At 35.7% G+C, this 20,402-nt stretch overlaps 1 protein-coding gene across 4 annotated transcripts; it reads left to right on the forward strand.

The window, feature by feature from the left end:
• The first annotated feature begins 1,856 nt into the window (after window positions 1-1,856).
• On the forward strand, window positions 1,857-20,384 carry ppil4 (peptidylprolyl isomerase (cyclophilin)-like 4). Of its 4 annotated transcripts, XM_081378266.1 has the most exons (15): window positions 1,904-2,024; window positions 2,325-2,392; window positions 2,728-2,792; window positions 2,877-2,994; window positions 3,091-3,233; window positions 6,940-7,036; window positions 8,460-8,573; window positions 8,690-8,814; window positions 12,809-12,875; window positions 13,373-13,484; window positions 15,323-15,419; window positions 15,842-15,959; window positions 16,054-16,122; window positions 18,364-18,404; window positions 18,522-18,730. In XM_081378266.1, exons 1-15 carry the CDS (start codon window positions 1,955-1,957, stop codon window positions 18,553-18,555), a joined length of 1,338 nt encoding a protein of 445 aa, XP_081234392.1. In that variant the 5' UTR covers window positions 1,904-1,954; the 3' UTR covers window positions 18,556-18,730. The 4 variants fall into 4 exon arrangements, with proteins under 4 accessions (XP_081234390.1, XP_081234392.1, XP_081234393.1 ...); XM_081378264.1 differs by having other exon boundaries at window positions 1,857-2,024; window positions 18,364-20,384; XM_081378267.1 differs by lacking the exon at window positions 16,054-16,122.
• The last annotated feature ends 18 nt before the right edge of the window (window positions 20,385-20,402 follow it).

Raw genomic sequence — 20,402 nt, forward strand, 5'->3', positions numbered from 1 at the left:
AAAATGATTCACTGTTTCAAAGTGTTAATTAACGTGACCCCTGCTGGTCAGAACAGTGGAAATGCAACAGAAACTCAGGCCGAACATGCATAAAACAACCTTTTACAAACCAATTCCAAACGCTTCCTTGAAAGTAAAATCTTTCAAATGCATTTAACAAATCATCTAATACCATTAAATATGAAGTGTCTGTATAAAATGTGTTGTAGCCTATTATTAAATCGTTGGGCTTGTTTAATGGAGATCTTGATAGGTCAGGTCAATAAGTGATTATTAACTAAAACTCTTCCTTTTTATTATACAAATTTGTCATTAAAAATATTTAAAAAAAATATTTTAAAACAATTACAAATAAACACCTTGGTATTAAACAAAGATCTTAAAAAGATAACATAAACTGGTAACACTTTACAATAAGGTTTAATCTGATAAAATTAATGTACTAACATTAACTAGCAATGAGCAATACATTTGTTACGGAATTTATTAATCTTTGTTAACATTACCTAGTTAATAAAAATAAAACGGTTCAACGTTTTTTCATGTTAGATCACAGTGCATTAACTAATGTTAACAAATACAACATTTGATTTGAATAATGTTAGCAAATGGTAATTAAGATTAATAAATGCTGTAGAAGTATTGTTCATTCTTAGTTCATATTAACTAATGCTAATGTTAACAAATTAAAGTGTTTCCCATAAACTAATGGTCTTTATAGCTTACCTATTTGTACTAAACTTAATAACAGATACAAATTTTAGATTTGTTGGAGAGCTGCAGAAAAAAATGGTAGCCTATTTGTTGGAAAGTTTGCGAAATTTAACTTATAGGTTGATATACAAATACTTAAATACACCTAATTTTTTAATGCTGTTATCATACTTTAAATAAACAATGAAAAAATCTGAAAGGGTTTTGTCAACTATAAATGTAGACACATCTTTCCACAGCCTTCAACCAGAAACACTGAAGAAGAGACTGTGCTATTCGTATCACATAGAAAGGAACTTATTCTTTTAGTCTTTTAAGACTTCATAGTTTTAAGACTTTACTTTAAGACTTCACAGTCTTCTTAGCTGTGTAAATCGTTTTTTTATAATAAATCTGGATCTGGAGATCAGTGCCACTGTGGTGAACAAGATTCTTCTAGATTGATGTATCCCTTTACAGTCAACAACCAATTATAGTTTTTGCTGTTAGGAATTGCTGCTATGATCATTTAATTTAGTAGTTACACTTACATATATGTAGGCCTATATGAATAGCAAAAATGTAAAAAAAAAAAAAAAAAAAAAAAGTTATAACAGTATTCTTGCTTTTTTTTTTTTTTGAGGGATCTTAGTAAAAAGAGGGGTCAGTGTTACTTAATAAATCTAATCAAATCTTTCCAAAAAAGTCCTTAGTTGAGAGCAATTCTTTTTTTTATCGAAATCAATAACTCAAAAACATTGATTCCAGGCAATGCCTCACAAGACAAATATTTACATACCTTTAAACAAATGAACAAGTCATAAAAAATAAAATAAATATTTCCTCCTTTTTCCTATTTAGACATTTAAGATTCGTAGAATTTAGTAAACATAGTGGGGACATTACAATATCAAGAATTTCTCCATGAAGTTTAACAAAATTTAATTATTTTTATTTTTAACTAACTTTAACGACTTCTTTAGCGATTCCATCTTGATTAAGATTAATGTAGGTATGCATTTTGCAAATTTTTGTTTAGGAATGTAATATTTACCATGTAAGATGTAGAAGTTCACCAGATATTTAAACATTCTGCTTCTGTGTGTGAAAGAACATATAACATCTTTTAGAGATAATTAATAATTCTAGTTGAGAGCAACTCTCCTGCCGCCTGTATCAAACATGTGACGTTATATCTGCGACTCTTCTCAGTGCGCATGCGCGGTGTCTGTCCGGCGCATGTCGATGATATTGAACCGACATGGCGGTGTTATTGGAAACAACGTTAGGAGATATCGTGATTGATTTATACACAGAAGAGAGACCGAAAGGTAATTAATAATAACATTAATTACAGGCGACGGGTGTAAACGTATTTGCACTGCAAGCAGGATTGCACTAAATGCTAGTTCTTTTAATACAATCAACAAAACGTCGTGATAAATATACGTTAAGACATCTCTATAGGAACTTTTTACTTGATAAACATGTTATTTCGTGATATTTGCTTGTATAACCAGAATTGTAGTTGTTATATTATTTAATGTTTCGCTAGAAGAGTAACTAAACCAACTAACGTTACATGATATGTAATATATCTGATAACCAGAATTGTGCTTCTAATGTTTCAGCCTCGCTGAACTTCCTGAAACTGTGCAAAATCAAATATTACAACTATTGTCTGATTCACAATGTTCAGGTAATGTATGTCTTACATTCTGTCTGCATTGAAGAGTGCATTTTGTGTGCGTTATATTGTTCAAAATGGTTTTTATCCTTAATGTCCATTTATATTTTTGTTTTATTTCCTTTGAAACCATTAACGTTATAAGAAATGGAGATTGGTTGACTGGAGATTCAAAAGGTTTTTAGTTCTGAAAGTTATGTTTTCATAGAATCACATTTATCTTATAAATTCAAGGCAAAAATTTGATTACTGTAGGATATGTAAATGAATAGTTCTACTGTACGTTAGTTATCACTGCAAATTTGAGGTGGAGTTTGACTGTTGCATGTGTTCTTGACCCGCTCCAGAGAGACTTCATCGTTCAGACGGGAGACCCCACCGGCACCGGCCGAGGAGGAGAGTCTGTGTTCTGGTAAGAATCAGGTTCATGTTATTGTGTTTTTGTGCTGACCGAATACACGTGCATTGTGTGATGGGGATGTCTGTGTGTTTGCAGTAAGCTGTATGGCGATCAGGCACGCTTTTTTGAATCCGAGAAGGTGCCCAGGATCAAGCACAGAAAGAAAGGGACGGTGTCTATGGTGAACAACGGCACCGACCAGCATGGCTCTCAGGTTAATTGTGCACATATATCTAATACACAGTGTTATGTCAACATGTGGATGTCATTGTCAGTGTTTGAGTGTGTGACTTTTTCTTTTGGCTCCCAGTTCCTGATCACCACAAATGAGAATCTGGATTATTTGGATGGTGTTCACACCGTGTTTGGAGAGGTCACAGAGGGCATGGACGTGCTCTCTAAAATCAACGAAACCTTTGTTGACACTGACTTCATCCCCTTTCAGGACATCAGGTAGGATAAAGTGTTTTTAGAGAGAGAGAGAGAGACCACATTACCAAATATTTTTGTAAGTGTATGATAACCGGTATGCAGAATCATCAATATTTAATAACTGATCCGAGTGCAGCGTACAGCTGATGAGAACAAGTAATGTTTTCCCCATGTAAAGTCAAGTGCGTTTACATGCGCCCTCATAATGCGATTATAATGGGATTTTGGCAATATTGCATTTAAACATTACCTCACGTAAACACAATACTTTGACAAATATTCAATGTGATTAAGCTCATAGTAACCATACTTGCATTAAACTATGTGGCGTACGCCAATTTTAATTTCAGTAAACGATGCTCAAAGTGCGCATGTGCTTAGATGTACACAGATGCCGTGTGTTGTTCACACAACTTCATGAACGAACTCCGTGACATTATTCTGAAGTTTTCCCTCCACTCTGAATCGCTTCTGTTGATATAACTCGCAGTCTCTGCTCCGTATCTTCATCCAGAGACTGTGAAGAAAGCAACGCAGCGTAGGCAAACCCAGTTACAGCGGCGTTGCAGTGTTCATCAAGTGTGTTTTGCTTTTGATGAAAGTGGATTAAAACAAGGACCAGTAACACACTGGGTTGTATGTGAGTTCACCATTTGTAGAAAGGCGGTAAAAATAACCACACTTCTTAGTGAATAATCAGAAAATAATGAAATAGGGATCGACCGATATGCATTTTTCAGGGCCGATGCCGATTATTACAGATCAAGTAGACCGATAATCGATATTTTGAACCGATATGTGTCTGGTGTAAAAATGAAAATTAATGTCAAAATTAAGAATAAAAAGGCCTCTGACAAAGACTCTCTTTAAATTATTTTAACATATCTTTAATTCTGAGAACTGTTCATAATATCAACATTAATATTAATAATAACAACAAACATAAAAAGTGCTGGGAGCATCCAAATAATAGTGGTGACTATTCAATTAATAGTCTAATGCACCTCAATGGATTAATTAAAAAAGCACACACATACATATACATACATACACACACACACACACACACACACATACATATATATATTATGTGTATGTACGTATGTATGTGTGTATATGTATATATGTATATGTGTGTGTGTGTATATGTATATATGTGTATGTATGTTATATTTAGCATTTTATTTGCATATGCTCGTGTCATGTTAATATCTTACTGCGATTTAGTCCTTATTAGTCCTTAAGTACCAGATTATTGGTGTACTTGTAAATGTAGTGGATGTTTTCCTGTTGGAAAATGCCAGGTTAGTGGCTTCAGATCTTTGGAAGATACTGAGTTTTGTCTGAGGCACTTAGCTGCAAGTAAACTAGTTATACTGAAAAATATCTGTGAAATAATTCAGATTCATTTGTTCCATTATTTTGGTATTATTTATTTTCTCCTCTAAATGACACAAAAAGTCAAAAACCAAAAAAATGCTGCTTGATCGCTTTTCATGCCGGTTAGCTGGTCTCTTCCAAGGTTGTTCTTGGCCAGAATACAATTAGAAAATGTGATTTTAGTCAATTTAAAGGTGGTATCATTGATTTCAGGCCCAAAAATATTTTCATCACATTCATCTAATCTTTCCTAACGATCCGCTAGCTGCCCGCCCCATAAGCATGCCGTCAAAAAAACGCGTCTCTGTAGGCAGCCTAGGCTCTGAGATCTGCACACAAGAACAAATGGTTTAGCCAAACACTCAAAACCAAAACAAATAGGGTTCCAACCAATCACCGACAGGGGGAGGGTGTTGTGAGGTTTTGAGCCAGCTTCTTCTTCAGCTCTGACTTCGCGTGCAGCCGTGCACGAGCACAAAACCTCACAACACCCTCCCCCTGTCGGTGATTGGTTGGAACCCTATTTGTTTTGGTTTTGAGTGTTTGGCTAAACCATTTGTTCTTGTGTGCAGATCTCAGAGCCTAGGCTGCCTACAGAGACGCGTTTTTTTGACGGCATGCTTATGGGGCGGGCAGCTAGCGGATCGTTAGGAAAGATTAGATGAATGTGATGAAAATATTTTTGGGCCTGAAATCAATGATACCACCTTTAATGCTGTCTAGAGGTGGGTGATATTATGTCATGATATGAGTAGTTTTACTTCAAGGGATAGTTCACCCAAAAATTCTGTCATTAATTACTCTCCCTCATGTAGTTCCAATCCCGCAAGACTTTTGTTCATCTTCACAACACAAATGAAGATCTTTTTGATGAAATCTGAGAGCTTTCTGTCCCTCCTTTGACAGTCTTCGCAACTACCACTTTGACGCTTCAAAAAGTTAATGCAATGAATCAAAGATAAAACTTACAAAACTACTACTTTTTGCTGGTACAGATCTATATAACAACATAATTTAAGTAAGAAATGCTACAGAAACTGAATAATCAAATGTAAAAAAAAACAGCATACAAAACTAGATTCTTATTGGATGTGATTCTTATTAAAACTGCAAAAAAAAAAAAAATTAGTGTCATTGAGATGCGAATTTTTGTATGAGCATATCAGTGAACACCCCTGACCACTCGGTGAGCTTCACGTCTTTGTAAACGAAAGTTTAATGCGTTTTATGAAGGATTGTTCCAGTGCACCTATACACCCATTCTAGAGGTTTTGGGGAAAGCGAAATAAACCTAAAATTCTTGGGACAGCAGCATGTCCAAATTTTAATCTTAACCGTTCTATTTAATCAGAAACGATCTGTAAACAGGGCTTTAAGTGTAAAATACCGAACTTGTCCTTTAAGTTTATTTTACACACTTTAAGGATTATCCTATCGCATATCGAATATTGCATTATTTACTGAGTTATCGCATATCAAATATTTCTTCAATATCGTGCAGCCCTACCCTCAAGCTATCCTAGCCTTTATATTGGGAGCTATACAGACATTACACAAGTTTTTATTTTTTTAACACCTCCAGATGGCACTTTTCTCACTTCAAAAAATGGAATTTAAAGGCCTCCACTCTATTTTAATGTGAAATATTGAATTTATTGGAAAATAATAATAAAATAAAACTATATATTAGTTCTAATGGAAAAAAAAGTTCATAAAATTGTATAAATATTGCATAGTATCATAAAATCCCTTCAAATTTCTAAATAATCAAAAAATATTATTGAACAAAAATATATTACATTGGTTTTCCTGGAAAAAAGGTTATATTTCAAGGCTTCGGTCACTTTTGACTGCGACGGAGCCAAGTGTGACCCCTAAATGAAGAGGACCAGAGGGGTTAGGTCCTTGAATTTGAGGGTATTGGTTCTGGAAAGTCCTTGAAAGGTCCTTGAATTTGAGGTTAAACACCAAGGTGTGGCTGCATGATGTCTCCAAACAACACGTTCCAGAATGAATCAGTGTTTTTGAACAGTTGAATGCTTCAATGACTCAAAAGGACTTGTTGCCACCAACTAAAAATCCCTTTGACTGAGCGTGTCTGGAAGGCACAAACATAGACAACTGGAGTGATGCCAACAATGAGAAGTCCCAATGTTATATCAGCTGTTATTTCAGCACTCAGTACTGTGAGCAGAGCTGGAGTCTTCATGAAGAAGAAACTCAATTATAAGACACTTTTCCCACACTTTAGATTGCCTCAGTGTGGTTCAGATTCATAGACATAAGGGCTGTAGACTAAACATCAGTGTTTGTGCCTGCTAAGTTTTGGGCTGCATTGTGGTTGCAGGATTAATCACACAGTGATTCTGGATGACCCGTTTGATGATCCCGCGGGCCTCCCGGTTCCAGACCGATCGCCTGAACCCACTAAAGAGCAGCTGGATGTGAGTGTCTTCATTCAAACTCACCACATTACAATACTGCGAGGTGGCAGATTCATGCCAACTTAGTTTGTAAAAATGTTAATGATAAACTTAGCATGAACAAATGTGTCAGCTGTAAGTAAACAATGATTTCCCAGTTCAGTTAAATTTCAATCACAAGGTTTTGATTTGATTCAGCGATGCTTGATTTCCACAGTGCGTGACGTGACTGTAACATATTCCGGGTTTAGTTTATTTTCATGTTTTTTACAATTCTAAATATTTTTGGTAATCATAGGTTAGTTGTTGGTCTACCTCCTTCCCATGAATAATGAATACAGTTTGGAAATAAATGTATGTTTTTTATTTTGGGTATGAGCCACACTAAAAGAAAAGGATAATGTGTTTCAAAATAGCTTGATGATTAATTTTTTTCCTCCCCAAAGTTTCAAAGATGAAAATGCTGATAAATAGTTATTGAACCGATTCTGAAGTGCATGAAATGAGTCAGTAATTGCAGTTTTACTTTTTCTGCTTGAACCTTCTACTTGGTAACAAATTTGCATAATGCCAGCCTGTGGTTTTCATTGGCTCCCCGTGAACAACACCATCTGACCAATCAGAGTGGAGGAGGCTCTCCGTTCTCTCTCTAAACCCCTCCTTTCTGTTTCAGACACTGGGAGAAGAAATGTGACTCTGCAGTCAGTGAACATGATGAAATTATGATGATTATGATGAAATTTTAAGTGTTTTTTGACCTTGAATGCATGTAAACATGTTGTAGGAGACAAAACAAAATTAGGAGCCTTTAAAATAACATAATAAAGACACTTTAAGTATTATAAAATAAGCAATTGGTTCAGTTCCTAGGAAATACATGAACTGATTATTTAATTATGTAATTTTACTACGTGTAAAACATTTAAAATACTAGGTTGATTATTAAACGTTGTGTTTGCATTATATATGTGTGTGTACTGTGTATAATTATTTTGTATATATTAATACATACATATGCATGTATATATTTAAGAATTTTTATTTATATATAAATTATTCATATTTATATATAATATAAATTATGTATAAATATATATACAGTATATACATGCAAATATTTCTTAAATAAATACATGCATGTGTGTGTATTTATATATAAAAAAATTATTATACACAGTACACACATATATTATGCAAACACAAACTTTTATTTTGGATGAGATTAATCGCGATTAATCTTTGCCCAGCACTAATGCTAATATAAAAATATTAATTATTATTATTGCAGCGTTAAGTGTGTGTGTGTGTGTGTGTGTGTGTGTGTGTGTGTGGGGGGGGGGGGGGTGCTATTCAAATCAGAAAGAGCAGCTGATGTGTTTTTGTTTTTTAAATGTGCTTTGTTATTGATATTAGATTGAATAATCCATGGTTGTACATGTTTTAGAGTGGTCGGATTGGAGCAGATGAGGCCATAAACGATGTTGACGGAGATGCTGAGCAGCTGGATGAACTGATAAAAGACAAGGAAGCAAAGACACAAGCCATTTTACTAGAGATGGTAAAGCTCATCGCTTCCACATGAACATGACTCACTCTAGACATCTTATACTCATCACCTCACATGAAGATGCTGTTAACTATGTGAACATGTAAATGTTTGCTTCTTGTTGAAAGGTGGGTGATCTGCCAGATGCAGAAGTTAAACCTCCAGAGAACGTGCTGTTTGTGTGTAAACTGAATCCTGTGACCACAGATGAAGATCTAGAGATCATCTTCTCACGTTTCGGCTCCATTAAATGGTGAGATAATAGAGTATTTTACTGCTGTATGAGTTCCAATGATAGTCTGACACTCGTCGTTGTGATTCAACATTGTGAGTGAAGTTTAGGGCTGGGAAACGAAAGATTAAATTTTTACCTTTACAGGACTTTTACCTTTTGTGCTCTTAAAGCACTTAACTGAGGTCTTAGCTAGTGGTGCTTTTCTTGTTTTACACATGAGTGATCTGTCATTAAAATTAAACTTTTTTCTATATATAATATAAATATTGTAAATATAAGATTGGTCACACTTTAGATTAGGGTTCAATACTCACTATTATCAACGACTTTTAACTCAATAAACTCCTAATTACTGCTTATTAATAGTAAGTAAGGTAGTTAAGTTTAGGTATTGGGTAGGATTAAGGGATGTACAGGGTGGGCCATTTATATGGATACACCGTAATAACATGGGAATGGTTGGTGATATTAAAGTCCTGTTTGTGGCACATTAGTATATGTGAGGGGGCAAACTCCTCAAGATGGGTGGTGACCATGACATATACTAATGTGTATATATCACCAACCATTCCCATGTTATTACGGTGTATCCATATAAATGGCCCACCCTGTAGAATATGGTCATGCAGAATAAGACATTAAAGGTATAGTTCACCCCAAAAATGAAAATTCTGTAAGACTTTTGTTCATCTTAGAAACACAAATGAAGATTTTTTTTTTTTTTTATGAAATCTGAGAGCTTTCTGTCACTCCTATGACAGCTACGCAACTACCACTTTGACGCTTCAAAAAGATAATTAAGAGATCATAAAACTAATCCATATGAATTAAGTGGTTTAGTCCAAATTTTCTGAAGAGACTCGATCGCTTTATATGTTGAACAGATTGAATTTAGGCTTTTATTCACATATAAACATTCATCAACTCACACAGCAGTTGTGGTAAACGGAAGCTCATGCAAGAACCAATGAGGTTCATTCTCGTGTTACGCAGCAATTTAGCTTGAAGGTGTTTCTCACAGGCTGAACATGCTCCATCCAGATTGTCCATAAGACTGTCTCTTTCCCCTCTCAAGTCAATGCCCTGAAAAGTTGTCGTTAGCACCAGTTTGCTTTTCCAGACGCTGTTTGATGAAAATATCCAGCTTGCCATCTGGGAGAGGGTTGGTTTTCATGTAGTCAAGACTGGTAAAACAGCTCTCAACTGCAGCAACAGCACTGAGGTCTGCTTTCTGTATAGTCTGGCTTAATGTGGCTATCTCCTGCAGCACATCAGCCAGGAAATGACTAAATGCAACACATGGGTTTTGAAAACCCTTTCCCCTCTGCCAGCAATGTCAGCATTGTGACTGGCAACAGCTGCATACTGCCCATCTTGGCTTAGATCATCTTTTTCTCTCAGGAAGACCTTCAGTGCGCTGTCTAAATGAGGCACCCAACATGTTCCTTTCACTGGCTTTGGTTTGTAAGACGTAGATTCTTCACAAACTATCTTAAGTTCTCTGTTGCTCTTTGGGCTGAAATGGTAGGTTTTCCAAATCAAGTGCAAGGTGTCATTTACACGATTCACTTTGCCCACCTCTTTCATAACCCCGAGTAGTGCCAGCTCCAGCCTGTGAGAACAGTGAATGTCTATCAGTTTCGGATTGTCCACTCTCAGTTTTGCAACAACATCAGCTGTTTGGCTCATGTTCACATTTGCACCATCAACACAAAATCCAACAAGCCTTTGCCCTCAGTCATCTAATCCACATTTTGACTTTGAGGATTGAATGCAGTCAGTTACACCATCAGCATGAGCATGTGGCAGTTAGACATAAGCTAAATGATTTACTGGTAACCCATCATGTGAATACCTGAAATAGATAGTCACAGAAGAATCGGTTGCATCCATCAATCATGATTGATACGTAGTCGGACTCTTTCACTGTCTCTATGTCTCTGTAAATCTGCGGCAATGTTTGAAATGAGTTCAGCGCAACGGACATCATTATCATACGTTGGGGAAATGTCCAGGCCATTTTGTTTCTGCAGCAGAATTAGTGGCTTCATCTGAATGAAACCCAATTCCTCCTTTGCGATATAATATGCTGTATTCGTTTTAACAGAAAGCTTTCATCTCTCTGCGTTGTCATTCTTTTTTATTTTCAGTTTGAAACCCTTTTGCGATCGCGGATTCCTCAGGGTCTTTGCTTAAAGCCGTCACACTATCACGACAAGCTGCATGCGCTGTAAGCTTTTGACGTTTGAAACTGCGAGACCCTGATACAACGTCCGTTTGACCTGCTAAGCTAGGTTTCCTACTGACATATCGCATCTTCCTCCTCTTCATACAAAAGCCAATCAAAGTCCGACAGCCTCTGAGTATCGAACTTTCGCTTTTCCATGACACCTTTTGATTCTTTGAGTCTTTTCCGCCATATTTGACGTGCTTGGCTGGGGTTCTCCGTCCTCTGTCTGCACATAACTGGTCTCTTTAATTAATGTTTATATGTGGATTAAATTGTTATTGTATAAAGCGATTGTGTCTCTTAAGAAAATTTGGACTAAACCGCTCAATTCATATGGATTTAGTTTTAATGAATTTTTTGAAGCATCAAAGTGGTAGTTGTTCAGGTAATGGAGGGACAGAAAGCTCTCTGATTTCATCAAAAAGATCTTCATTTGTGTTCTGAAGATGAACGAAAGTCTTATGGGTTTGGAACGACATGACGGTGACTAATTAATGACTGAATTTTAATTTTTGGGTGAACTATCCCTTTAATTTGTGCTTTATAAGTACTAATAAACAGGCAATATCCTAGTAATATCCATTATAATAAGCAGCTAGTTAATAGTGAGTATTAACTATGTGTTAGCATAACTTTGCTATTACAGATTTGAAGTGAATAAACAGTAAAAGTCTTTGTTTTATTTTGACTATGCCATGTGTTTATGTATTTCTATTGTTATAATTATTATTATTATTTTATATATTATTATATTTTTTCTTTTATTATGTATATCATTTTTCTCTTGATTGAGAGGGGGTTGAATGTTAAGCCAGCAATACATTCATCTAGGGCTATTTTAGCAGCAGGCAGTATGTATAGCACACATAGTATTTTCTGTATGCAGGGAATGCACAAATGTGCGTTATGCAACCAAGCACACTGTGTGGAATACTGTATCCCACAATGCAATGTGCTTTGTGACCTTCCATTTCAAATGTGACAGATGAACTGGATAATAATATCTGGTGTGATTTAAAATAAAATTAAATAAAAATAGGCCAACTTCTTGACAACATACTGGGTTCGTACAGTCATGAACATTTTTAAAATAGCAATTTCCAGGCCTGGAAATTGTTTGAAAATAAGAATAAACCCAGAAAGATTTAGAAGAGTCTTTGTATAATAGAATATATTGTTTAATTGATTATATTAGTTAAACAAATTACAATACTTAGCATTCAGGCATTGTCAAGTGTCATTTTGTTCTCTGCTTAGAGTAACATCTTGCAAATTGTACTAAAATTATTATTAAAAACAAATGGCATTAATAGACATTCATTTTAGTTAATACATGCTATGATAAATTTTAACATGGATTTTTATTGTTTTATTTTAGGTCATGATTATTTGCCTTAAAGTCATGGAAATTTTGTGGTAAAGATGGTTATGAACCATTACCCTGTACATAACATACTGCATAAAACAAAAGGCAGGATGCTATGCTAATTAAACATGCGATTGTGAAAACAAAATCACTAATGTAACACTCTGCTGTTTGAAGTGCTTATCTTTGCGTATTGGTTCACATAATTGTTTTATAGTCGGATGTCCTGTGTGAAATGAACAGTATGCTAGTATTCAGTTCCGACCATAGCCTGGGCCTGAATCTTAATGTAATGCTGTTCAGGGGCTTCAGTGTGTGAAAATCATAAGGGCAAATCAAAGCTCTAGTCTCGTGTGTGTAGATGCATGTACTGTATGTTATCTGATTTGATCTAACATGGTAATGTTTATTTGCAGTTGTGAGATCATCAGAGACTGGAAAACAGGAGAATCTCTGTGCTATGCATTCATCGAGTTTGACAAGGTTTGTAAAGTTTCTAATGAAATCAAGTTAGATTAAATCATGTGTACGCGATGTCTACCCTGAACATGTCAAGATCCAAACGACTTTGCTGTCTCTCTCATCGCCCCCTGTCCAGTGTAGACAGTCCCACTGATTATAATGAGTTCTCTTTGATTTTGTGTTGTCACACCGCTCACATCCGCTGTAGATTCGATATAAACATCTCAGAATTTGTGTGGTTGTTTTGACTTGAGGTTGCTTCATCAATGAATAGTCCTCCACAGCTACTGTACACTTTTAAGCAAACTTTAAAGGTCTATGTTCTGTATATCTGCCATAGCTTTGCTTTTTGAGAAGTTGAGTCTTGAATCACTCTTAAAAGGGTTTATTGTGTGTCGAATGGCCTTTTAAAATGAATTAAGTGAGTTTCTCAGGGGGGTCATCAAAATGTTCATTCAGGGCATTTACAATGCGAGCCATTTTGGAATAATCAATGCATTTGTGTGTTATTTGATAAGGAGGAGGACTGTGAAAAAGCGTACTTCAAAATGGACAACGTCCTGATAGATGACCGTCGTATTCATGTGGACTTCAGCCAGTCTGTGTCTAAGATCAAATGGAAAGGCAAAGGTAAGTCTGTCCCCGCTTATTAAACGCATACCCTGTAAAGTAATAGAAATATAATTATTAGCTATGTTTCCATTTTAAGTTGCGCAAAATTGGAATATTGCATAAAACATTTGCGAAAAAAGCAATTTCCTGGGAAATTGACACCAAAAAGTTGCTGCAATTGGGGAACAAACTTCATCATAAATGAGTTGCGTCTCAGAGCGGCAGATGAAACACAGTAAACGCTGTCATGTTCTCTTGCGTTCGGATGCTGGCGTTTGGGAACACAATCATGTGAGACGCTTCTGAGGAATTAAACCATATTCTCATGACAGACTTTGACTCAGGCATTTCAGAGCCACCAAACCAACATTTGAGATGCGATTGGTCTGCTAGATAGTCCAGTTATCCAATCACAGCCTCTGTTGAGGCAAAGTCACTTGAGTTTGTTGTTTTGAGTGATTTATTTTGTAAATCTGTTTCCATCATAGTTTAAGTCTTATCAGATAAAAAAAAAAAAAAAATTAACATGTACTGCGTTAGATTAAACTGGGAAGTAGAGCTGGGCGGTATATCGAGTTTGTACGATATATTGATATATTTTTTTGAAACGATATGGAATGAGGCAATACCGTTTATATCGATACAGTAGTTTGATACGAGCACATCTGAAAAACAGCGGAAGACGCAGTGTGAGCTGCCGCAGTGAAAGTACATAGTACAATTTGTCCTAAACATGACACAAGCTTATATTAAGGGCTTCAAAATAACTGGTAAGATATAGTTAACAAGTTTAAAGCAGCTTGCCCTGTCAGATGCTTACTGACAGATACTGTTGCTGACTGACAGATAAATACTTGCGCTGTTTGAGATGTGTTGCTTTCCTCAGTGCTTAACTTACATTTCACAGGTATATTCTCCATCTGTAAATGTTAGAAAGTCAAACAAATTTCACTGTTTCACTGTCAGGAGAGGACGAGCTTCTGCAATTGAATCTCCGCTAATATTCAAGCTTCTGTGAATGAGCGACGCCGCGCGCATGCGGGCCAAACAGACGGAGCATAATAGAATAGTAGCGCAATAATTCTGACTAAAATATACATATTGCTAAAATATTTGTTGTTGGAAACAATAAATATGCCATATGGGGAATTTTAAACCTACAAGTATATTTTTATGAAAGTGACCATTATAACGGGGTAATCAAACGCAGGCTAATAGTTTAAGTTCTTTTGTTTTTATTTTCATTTTTAGTTTAGCCTTTAGTCAATTTAAAAACAAAAGCATTATTTTTGTTAGAATGTAATGTGATTTTAACCACCTTTTTGCACATAATATATTGCATAGCCTACATTACATTCACTATATTTTTTTCCATATCCTCCAATATCAACATTGTTTGTAGGATATCATTGGGCAGGATGAAAATGGCATGTTTTTTAAATAAATACAGATTTTCTTTATCCAAATGGAAAAATGTAGAAAGTACCGAGATATATATCGTATATCGCCATTTAACCCAAAAATACCGAGATATGATTTTTTGACCATATCGCCCAGCCCTACTGAGAAGGGTCATAGCACTTGCATATTGTTGTCCTGTTAGTTTCACTGCTTCTATAGTTCTCATTTGTAAGTCGCTTTGGATAAAAGCGTCTGCTAAATTAATAAATGTAAATGTAATTTAATAAAAAATATATCCACCTCAATTGAGTGCGCATGTTTTTTTGATATGCACTTTTTTTTTTTTTTTTTTTGTGCTGCTGCTCAGTTATTGTTGTTTATCTGCAATGTTAAACTAAATTGAAGTAATATACACAGTATATCATATATTTATTGTCAGCATGTTTCATTTCTAGGTGGGAAGTACACCAAAGATGACTTTAAGGCCTATGAGAAAGACCTGGACAACAAATCCAAACTGGCTTTGAAAGACAAAGTCAAAAGCAAGCAGGAGTATCCTTCTGATAATCTCTGGACATTTAAATCATGCTTGGACAATTGTATTTGCTCTTTGGATTTTAAGTAAACTCTCCTAAACAGGTTTACAGTAGATACAGTGCAGAGATGGTTTGGCTTGAATCACGGGTTTAGTCATCAGAACATCACACTCTCTCTGACAAGTGTGAGCTCATGTTATTGATTTAACCGTTACACATTAATGACTATACAGGGCGGCTTTAATATTTTGGTTTTAACCTCTTAACCTGCTTTTCTTATAGCAGTAGCTTAAAACTGTGCTATTTTAATAAAAAATGCAACATGTAAATGCATTACAAAGACCTTTTCACTGGACTAACATGCACTTGGTTTTAAGTTATTGAAAAATAGATAGGAAATCTTCCCACAAGTAAGTAGTTCTTAACTGTTTTTTAAAGCTCCCGTTATGAGCTTCTCTTAGATGAGGAGGAGGACGACAGACGGAAGGACGACAGAGAGAAGCGAGACCGGAAACGACACTCAGACAACGAAAGGACCAAGGATAAAAAATCAAAGGTACGATGCTGTGGGTTTGAATAGTTGAGTGGTTCTCAGTTGTTTTTTCTTCAGACTCTGCCTCTATAATCTTTACTTTTTTTATACAACAAAGTCAGTACTTCTATCAGCCCAAGAGCAGACAGAGGCAGGACAAGAGAAGGAGGCAGGAGATAAAGTGATGGTAAAAATGAGCAGATTTTATTGAATAATCTTTGTTGTGTCTTCATCTGCCCTGCACAAAATCAACAACACAAAGACGAGTTCAAGACCTTGAGATGGAGACAGGCTCGTATCTGCAGCACACAACACCAGATTAAACGGCAATAGGAAAAATTATATAAAATTAAACATTTTTAAATGTGTACTATATAAACGTTAATTAGATTGCATGTGTGAAGCAGCTGATTGATGCAGGTCTGCAGTATCTTAATTGATATTACTTTGCAAAAGTAAAAAATAAAGGCACAGTTGCAAGATTTAAAAGAATATTTTCACACTGTTTAAATGTATTATGTTTTTATTATTGCACTGTTCATTTGCAGTGCTTTATTGGTGTCTGGATTCCTTTGCCTGGCCCATATTCCTTATTTATAAATATAAGTCATATATCATTGCTCTTTTTGTGGCTTGTTGCTGTTGGCAGTAATCTGTTGCACTGAACTCGTGGTCAGCACAAACCATGTTTAACCTGTATTTGTTGTAGTGGCTCTTTAGAGAATGAGGGCATGACATGCAATTTGGCAATATGCAAAAATACTGTAGACGTTGTTTGATCACTTTGTCTCAACAACAAAAGATACAGTGTTCTCTCCTATATCAAACTTGATAAGCTTATTTTAATTTGCTATTGCAATTATACATGATTATGAAGTTAGTTATGTGTGATTATTATGGGATTTTCCCTGCTGCACACCATCAGAACAAACATGTGAACCACTGTTGCTTTAACAAATTAAGGACAGGAATGTTAGTGTTCATCTCTATATTTTTTATGGACTTGAGCTGCGTCTGAAATGGCGTACTGTATTGTAGGCACTGCACACATGTGGTGTAGTACTTTGTGACCGTTAAAAAAAGTATGTTCTGTACATTATGAATGTGTGTAGTATGAATGAATATCAGAGATGCTACATCTGCCATGTTGTCATTATCATGTGACCTACCAACTTCAGTTGTGTCGCTCGCTTCACCTACATTCACAATCCTGTCCATCGGATAAGCACTTCAGAAAGTTTTATTACTGCTGTGAATTCAGACATGCTACTCGGCTAACATACTTTTTTTCCCGCCTACTATATAATAAGGAATAGGGCTGGGTATCGATTCAGATGTACAATTCGATTCAATTTCGATTCTCGATTCGATTTTCGATTCGACTCAATGAATATATATTTAATACAAATCCTATATTTATATAAAAAAAAACTGAACATAAGTTTATAAGTGGTTAATTAATAAAAAGAAATTAAGAGCTACAAACCTGTATATTAAACTCTTTTTATTTTAGATACACTTGGGTACATTAAAACAGAATCATATTTACCTGTGCCCTTCCTGTCTAACAGCTAGGCCATATGCAGAAATTGAATAAAGTTATCAAACAGTCTGCGCTGCATTAATTATAAATTATATATAGACTAATCCTTATTAAAGTTACAAAAGTTCTTTAGTCAAGAGCAGTGAGTGTTTTTCTCTGTTCACTTTGTTCTTTGATTAAGTTTAACGACAGAGATAATTAGTGGCTACTGTCCCTTTAAGAGCAGCCGCTGCTGTCAGAGACGCGGATCTCACACGCGCCTCATTCTCTCACGAGTCACAACTCTTCACGTTCATCATAAGACTACTCTTATGTTATGAAGATACTCGACAAATACATTTTGGCATAATTGTGTTATTGTTCGTTCAAGCGCGAAAGAGAGCTGTATTCTTGGGAGTCTTTCTGTGTGTCACACTCAGGACACTCGCGTCATATAATTGCGTAGGCTTGACATCGCGATTGCGATATGATTAATCGTGCAGCACTAGTTGAGGTTATTTTATGATTAAGATAAAACAAACATAAAATCTCATAGCATTAGCTATAAAATGGAGTTTGCAAGCCTATGTACAGTGGAGGAAAACTAATACTGGCTTTTGGGTAATAAATAAATAAATATGGAAAAAAAATCGATTCGTGGCGTTAGAGAATCGAATTTGAATCGACCACATTTTAAAAAACGATTAATCGAAAAATCTATTTTTTTTGCCAACCCTAATAAGGAATTAGACATATTTGGACACAACGCGTTAATCTCGGGGGGAATTGACAGTTTTTTGACTAGCTGTCGAATCAGTACTGAATGAAATCTCTCTTTGTCACTTTTTTCTCAGTATTCTCTTCCGTGCCTCATTATTTGTTTTTGTTTTTCCTCCTGTTTTCTAGGATCGCGATGAGAGTCGTAGAGAAAAAGATAAAGGCAGACAGCGGTCGCGTTCAAGAGACAGAGAGAGACCAAAGGACAAGGAAAGAGAGAAGGAAAAGCAGAGAGACCGAGGCAGAGAGCGAGACGGCGATCACAAACGCCACAGACGAGACCGCAGTCGCAGCCCTAAGAGATCCAAGTATCACAGCTGACCACCAGAACTGATACCGTTTCCGTACAACTTCCTGATCCCAGCGGAGCAAGGAGACAACTAACCACATTTTAGGATTTATTTCTCACTTGACAAGAAAAAACAGTCAACATGTTTGTACTTTTTGAAGATTGCAAATTCATGGAATGTTAGTAAAGTCAAAGTTCTAAAAATCTAAAATGTTTATGCGAATGTATGGATTTATAGGGCTGACAGATGAGCTTTCCCTTCTCAACAAAAACTTCTGATCATTTCTGGCTTTGGAGCTTTAAGGTCCTTGCACACTGAATCTGAAATTTTCGCATCCGTTTTTTCGTATCCGTCATTCTGTGGCTCTAAATTGTAAAAACACCATTCAAATGTTTGTTACGGATGCGAAAAACGCGGAAAATCGATTTTTTTTTTGACGGACGAAAGTTTCGGAGGCAGTGTGCAAGTGTGATTGACATAACGTGAGGTCGTATTTATTTTTTAACGTGCGAAAATTTCAGACTCAGTGTGCAAGGATCTTTACTCTGGCACTGTGTTTAGCAGTCAAAGCCAAAGGTCAAAAGGAAAAAATATAAAAATACACTTTGGAAATTTCTCATCAAACCCATTATTAAGCCTCATTTCCTTGTTGGAATCGTTGGTATTTGAAATCAACCCAAACAAACACACACTCCCTTGATTGCTCTGCTCCCAAAATGCAAGAGTGGATGTCTGTATCATAGCATAAGCGAAGCTAAATAAAGTGAAGATAGCGAACGAATGACAAGGAAGAACAAAAAATGACACCGTACACGAGTATATACAAGCAAAGAGTTGGTGGTTAGTCGCCAGCAGCACACACTCAAAATCAACATTACTCGTGTGTGGGGGAGAAACCGATCCACTTTCAACAGCGTTTTTCAGAAATCGCTCACCGCACCTTTAAAGAGGCGCGAGATGGTGTCAGAGTAGTTTGTGGTTTGCTTGGGCTGTCATGCAATCAAGTCATAACAAATTGACTAATTTCTGTCTTGTTGGTCAGGATGTTTCAACAGAAATATTTCAGCGGTTATTACTGAACTTCAGTGATAAGATGCTGCCACTTTACAAATCCTAGCTCATGCATATTAACTATGTAGAGCAGGGGCTCGCGTGCCAACGTCTGCCCGGGGAGGATCACCACTGGCACATGACACGAGCTAAAGAGCCGCATGTATTTACTTTAAATAGTCCCTCTAACTTGCATATGGACGTACATTTTGAGGCAATCATTCCTCATAGTTACTCAGAGCGATAACCAGAGTGGTTTTTTCAAACCTAAAACAAGGAACACACTAACTTTTGGTCTGTTTGGGGAAGTGTAGGTAATCAATACCCCATTGAAAATTTTCAATTGTGCCATAATACAGCAAATAAAAATACTCCACTTATTATTGGCTACTCAATTCTAATCATAATTTGGTTATAAAAAGCTGTTAAATGGCTTCTATGAGCAAAAATGAATTGATAATTCATTTTATATATAGTTTTATTAATTCATAGTTCACATAGAATCTATTTCTATCTGTGGATTGTTCATAAATTTTATCGTGGTTGATAAATAGGACTTGTTTTTAGCTAGTTTGAACCCATTATTTGACACCACACTCTTACTTATTGATATACGCCAATATCTGGTCAAAATAAAACTAAGAAACCATTTTTATAATTTCTAAATTATAAATTCTTTGAAAGGTAAAAAAAAAAATAACTGGAGAAATGTATAATTTTTAAAGCTATTTTTTTTAAATACCTATAAATTTCATAATGTACAGCAGTGCACTCTGGGTGATGAAACACTAAATAAAAGGATTCTTTTGCTAAAATTCGATAAAGAAA

Source organism: Scardinius erythrophthalmus (assembly GCF_964197995.2).
Source record: "Scardinius erythrophthalmus genome assembly, chromosome: 11".
Classification (NCBI taxonomy): domain Eukaryota; kingdom Metazoa; phylum Chordata; class Actinopteri; order Cypriniformes; family Leuciscidae; genus Scardinius; species Scardinius erythrophthalmus.

What these genes read in the sequence shown, in the direction of transcription:
- ppil4 (XM_081378264.1), top strand. Translation starts at nt 1,955, where the DNA reads ATGGCGGTGTTATTGGAAACAACGTTAGGAGATATCGTGATTGATTTA. An exon ending in ATCCCCTTTCAGGACATCAG is followed by an intron (nt 3,234 to 6,939) that starts GTAGGATAAAGT and finishes TTGTGGTTGCAG; the next exon opens with GATTAATCACACAGTGATTC. An exon ending in AGGCAGGAGATAAAGTGATG is followed by an intron (nt 16,123 to 18,363) that starts GTAAAAATGAGC and finishes CCTGTTTTCTAG; the next exon opens with GATCGCGATGAGAGTCGTAG.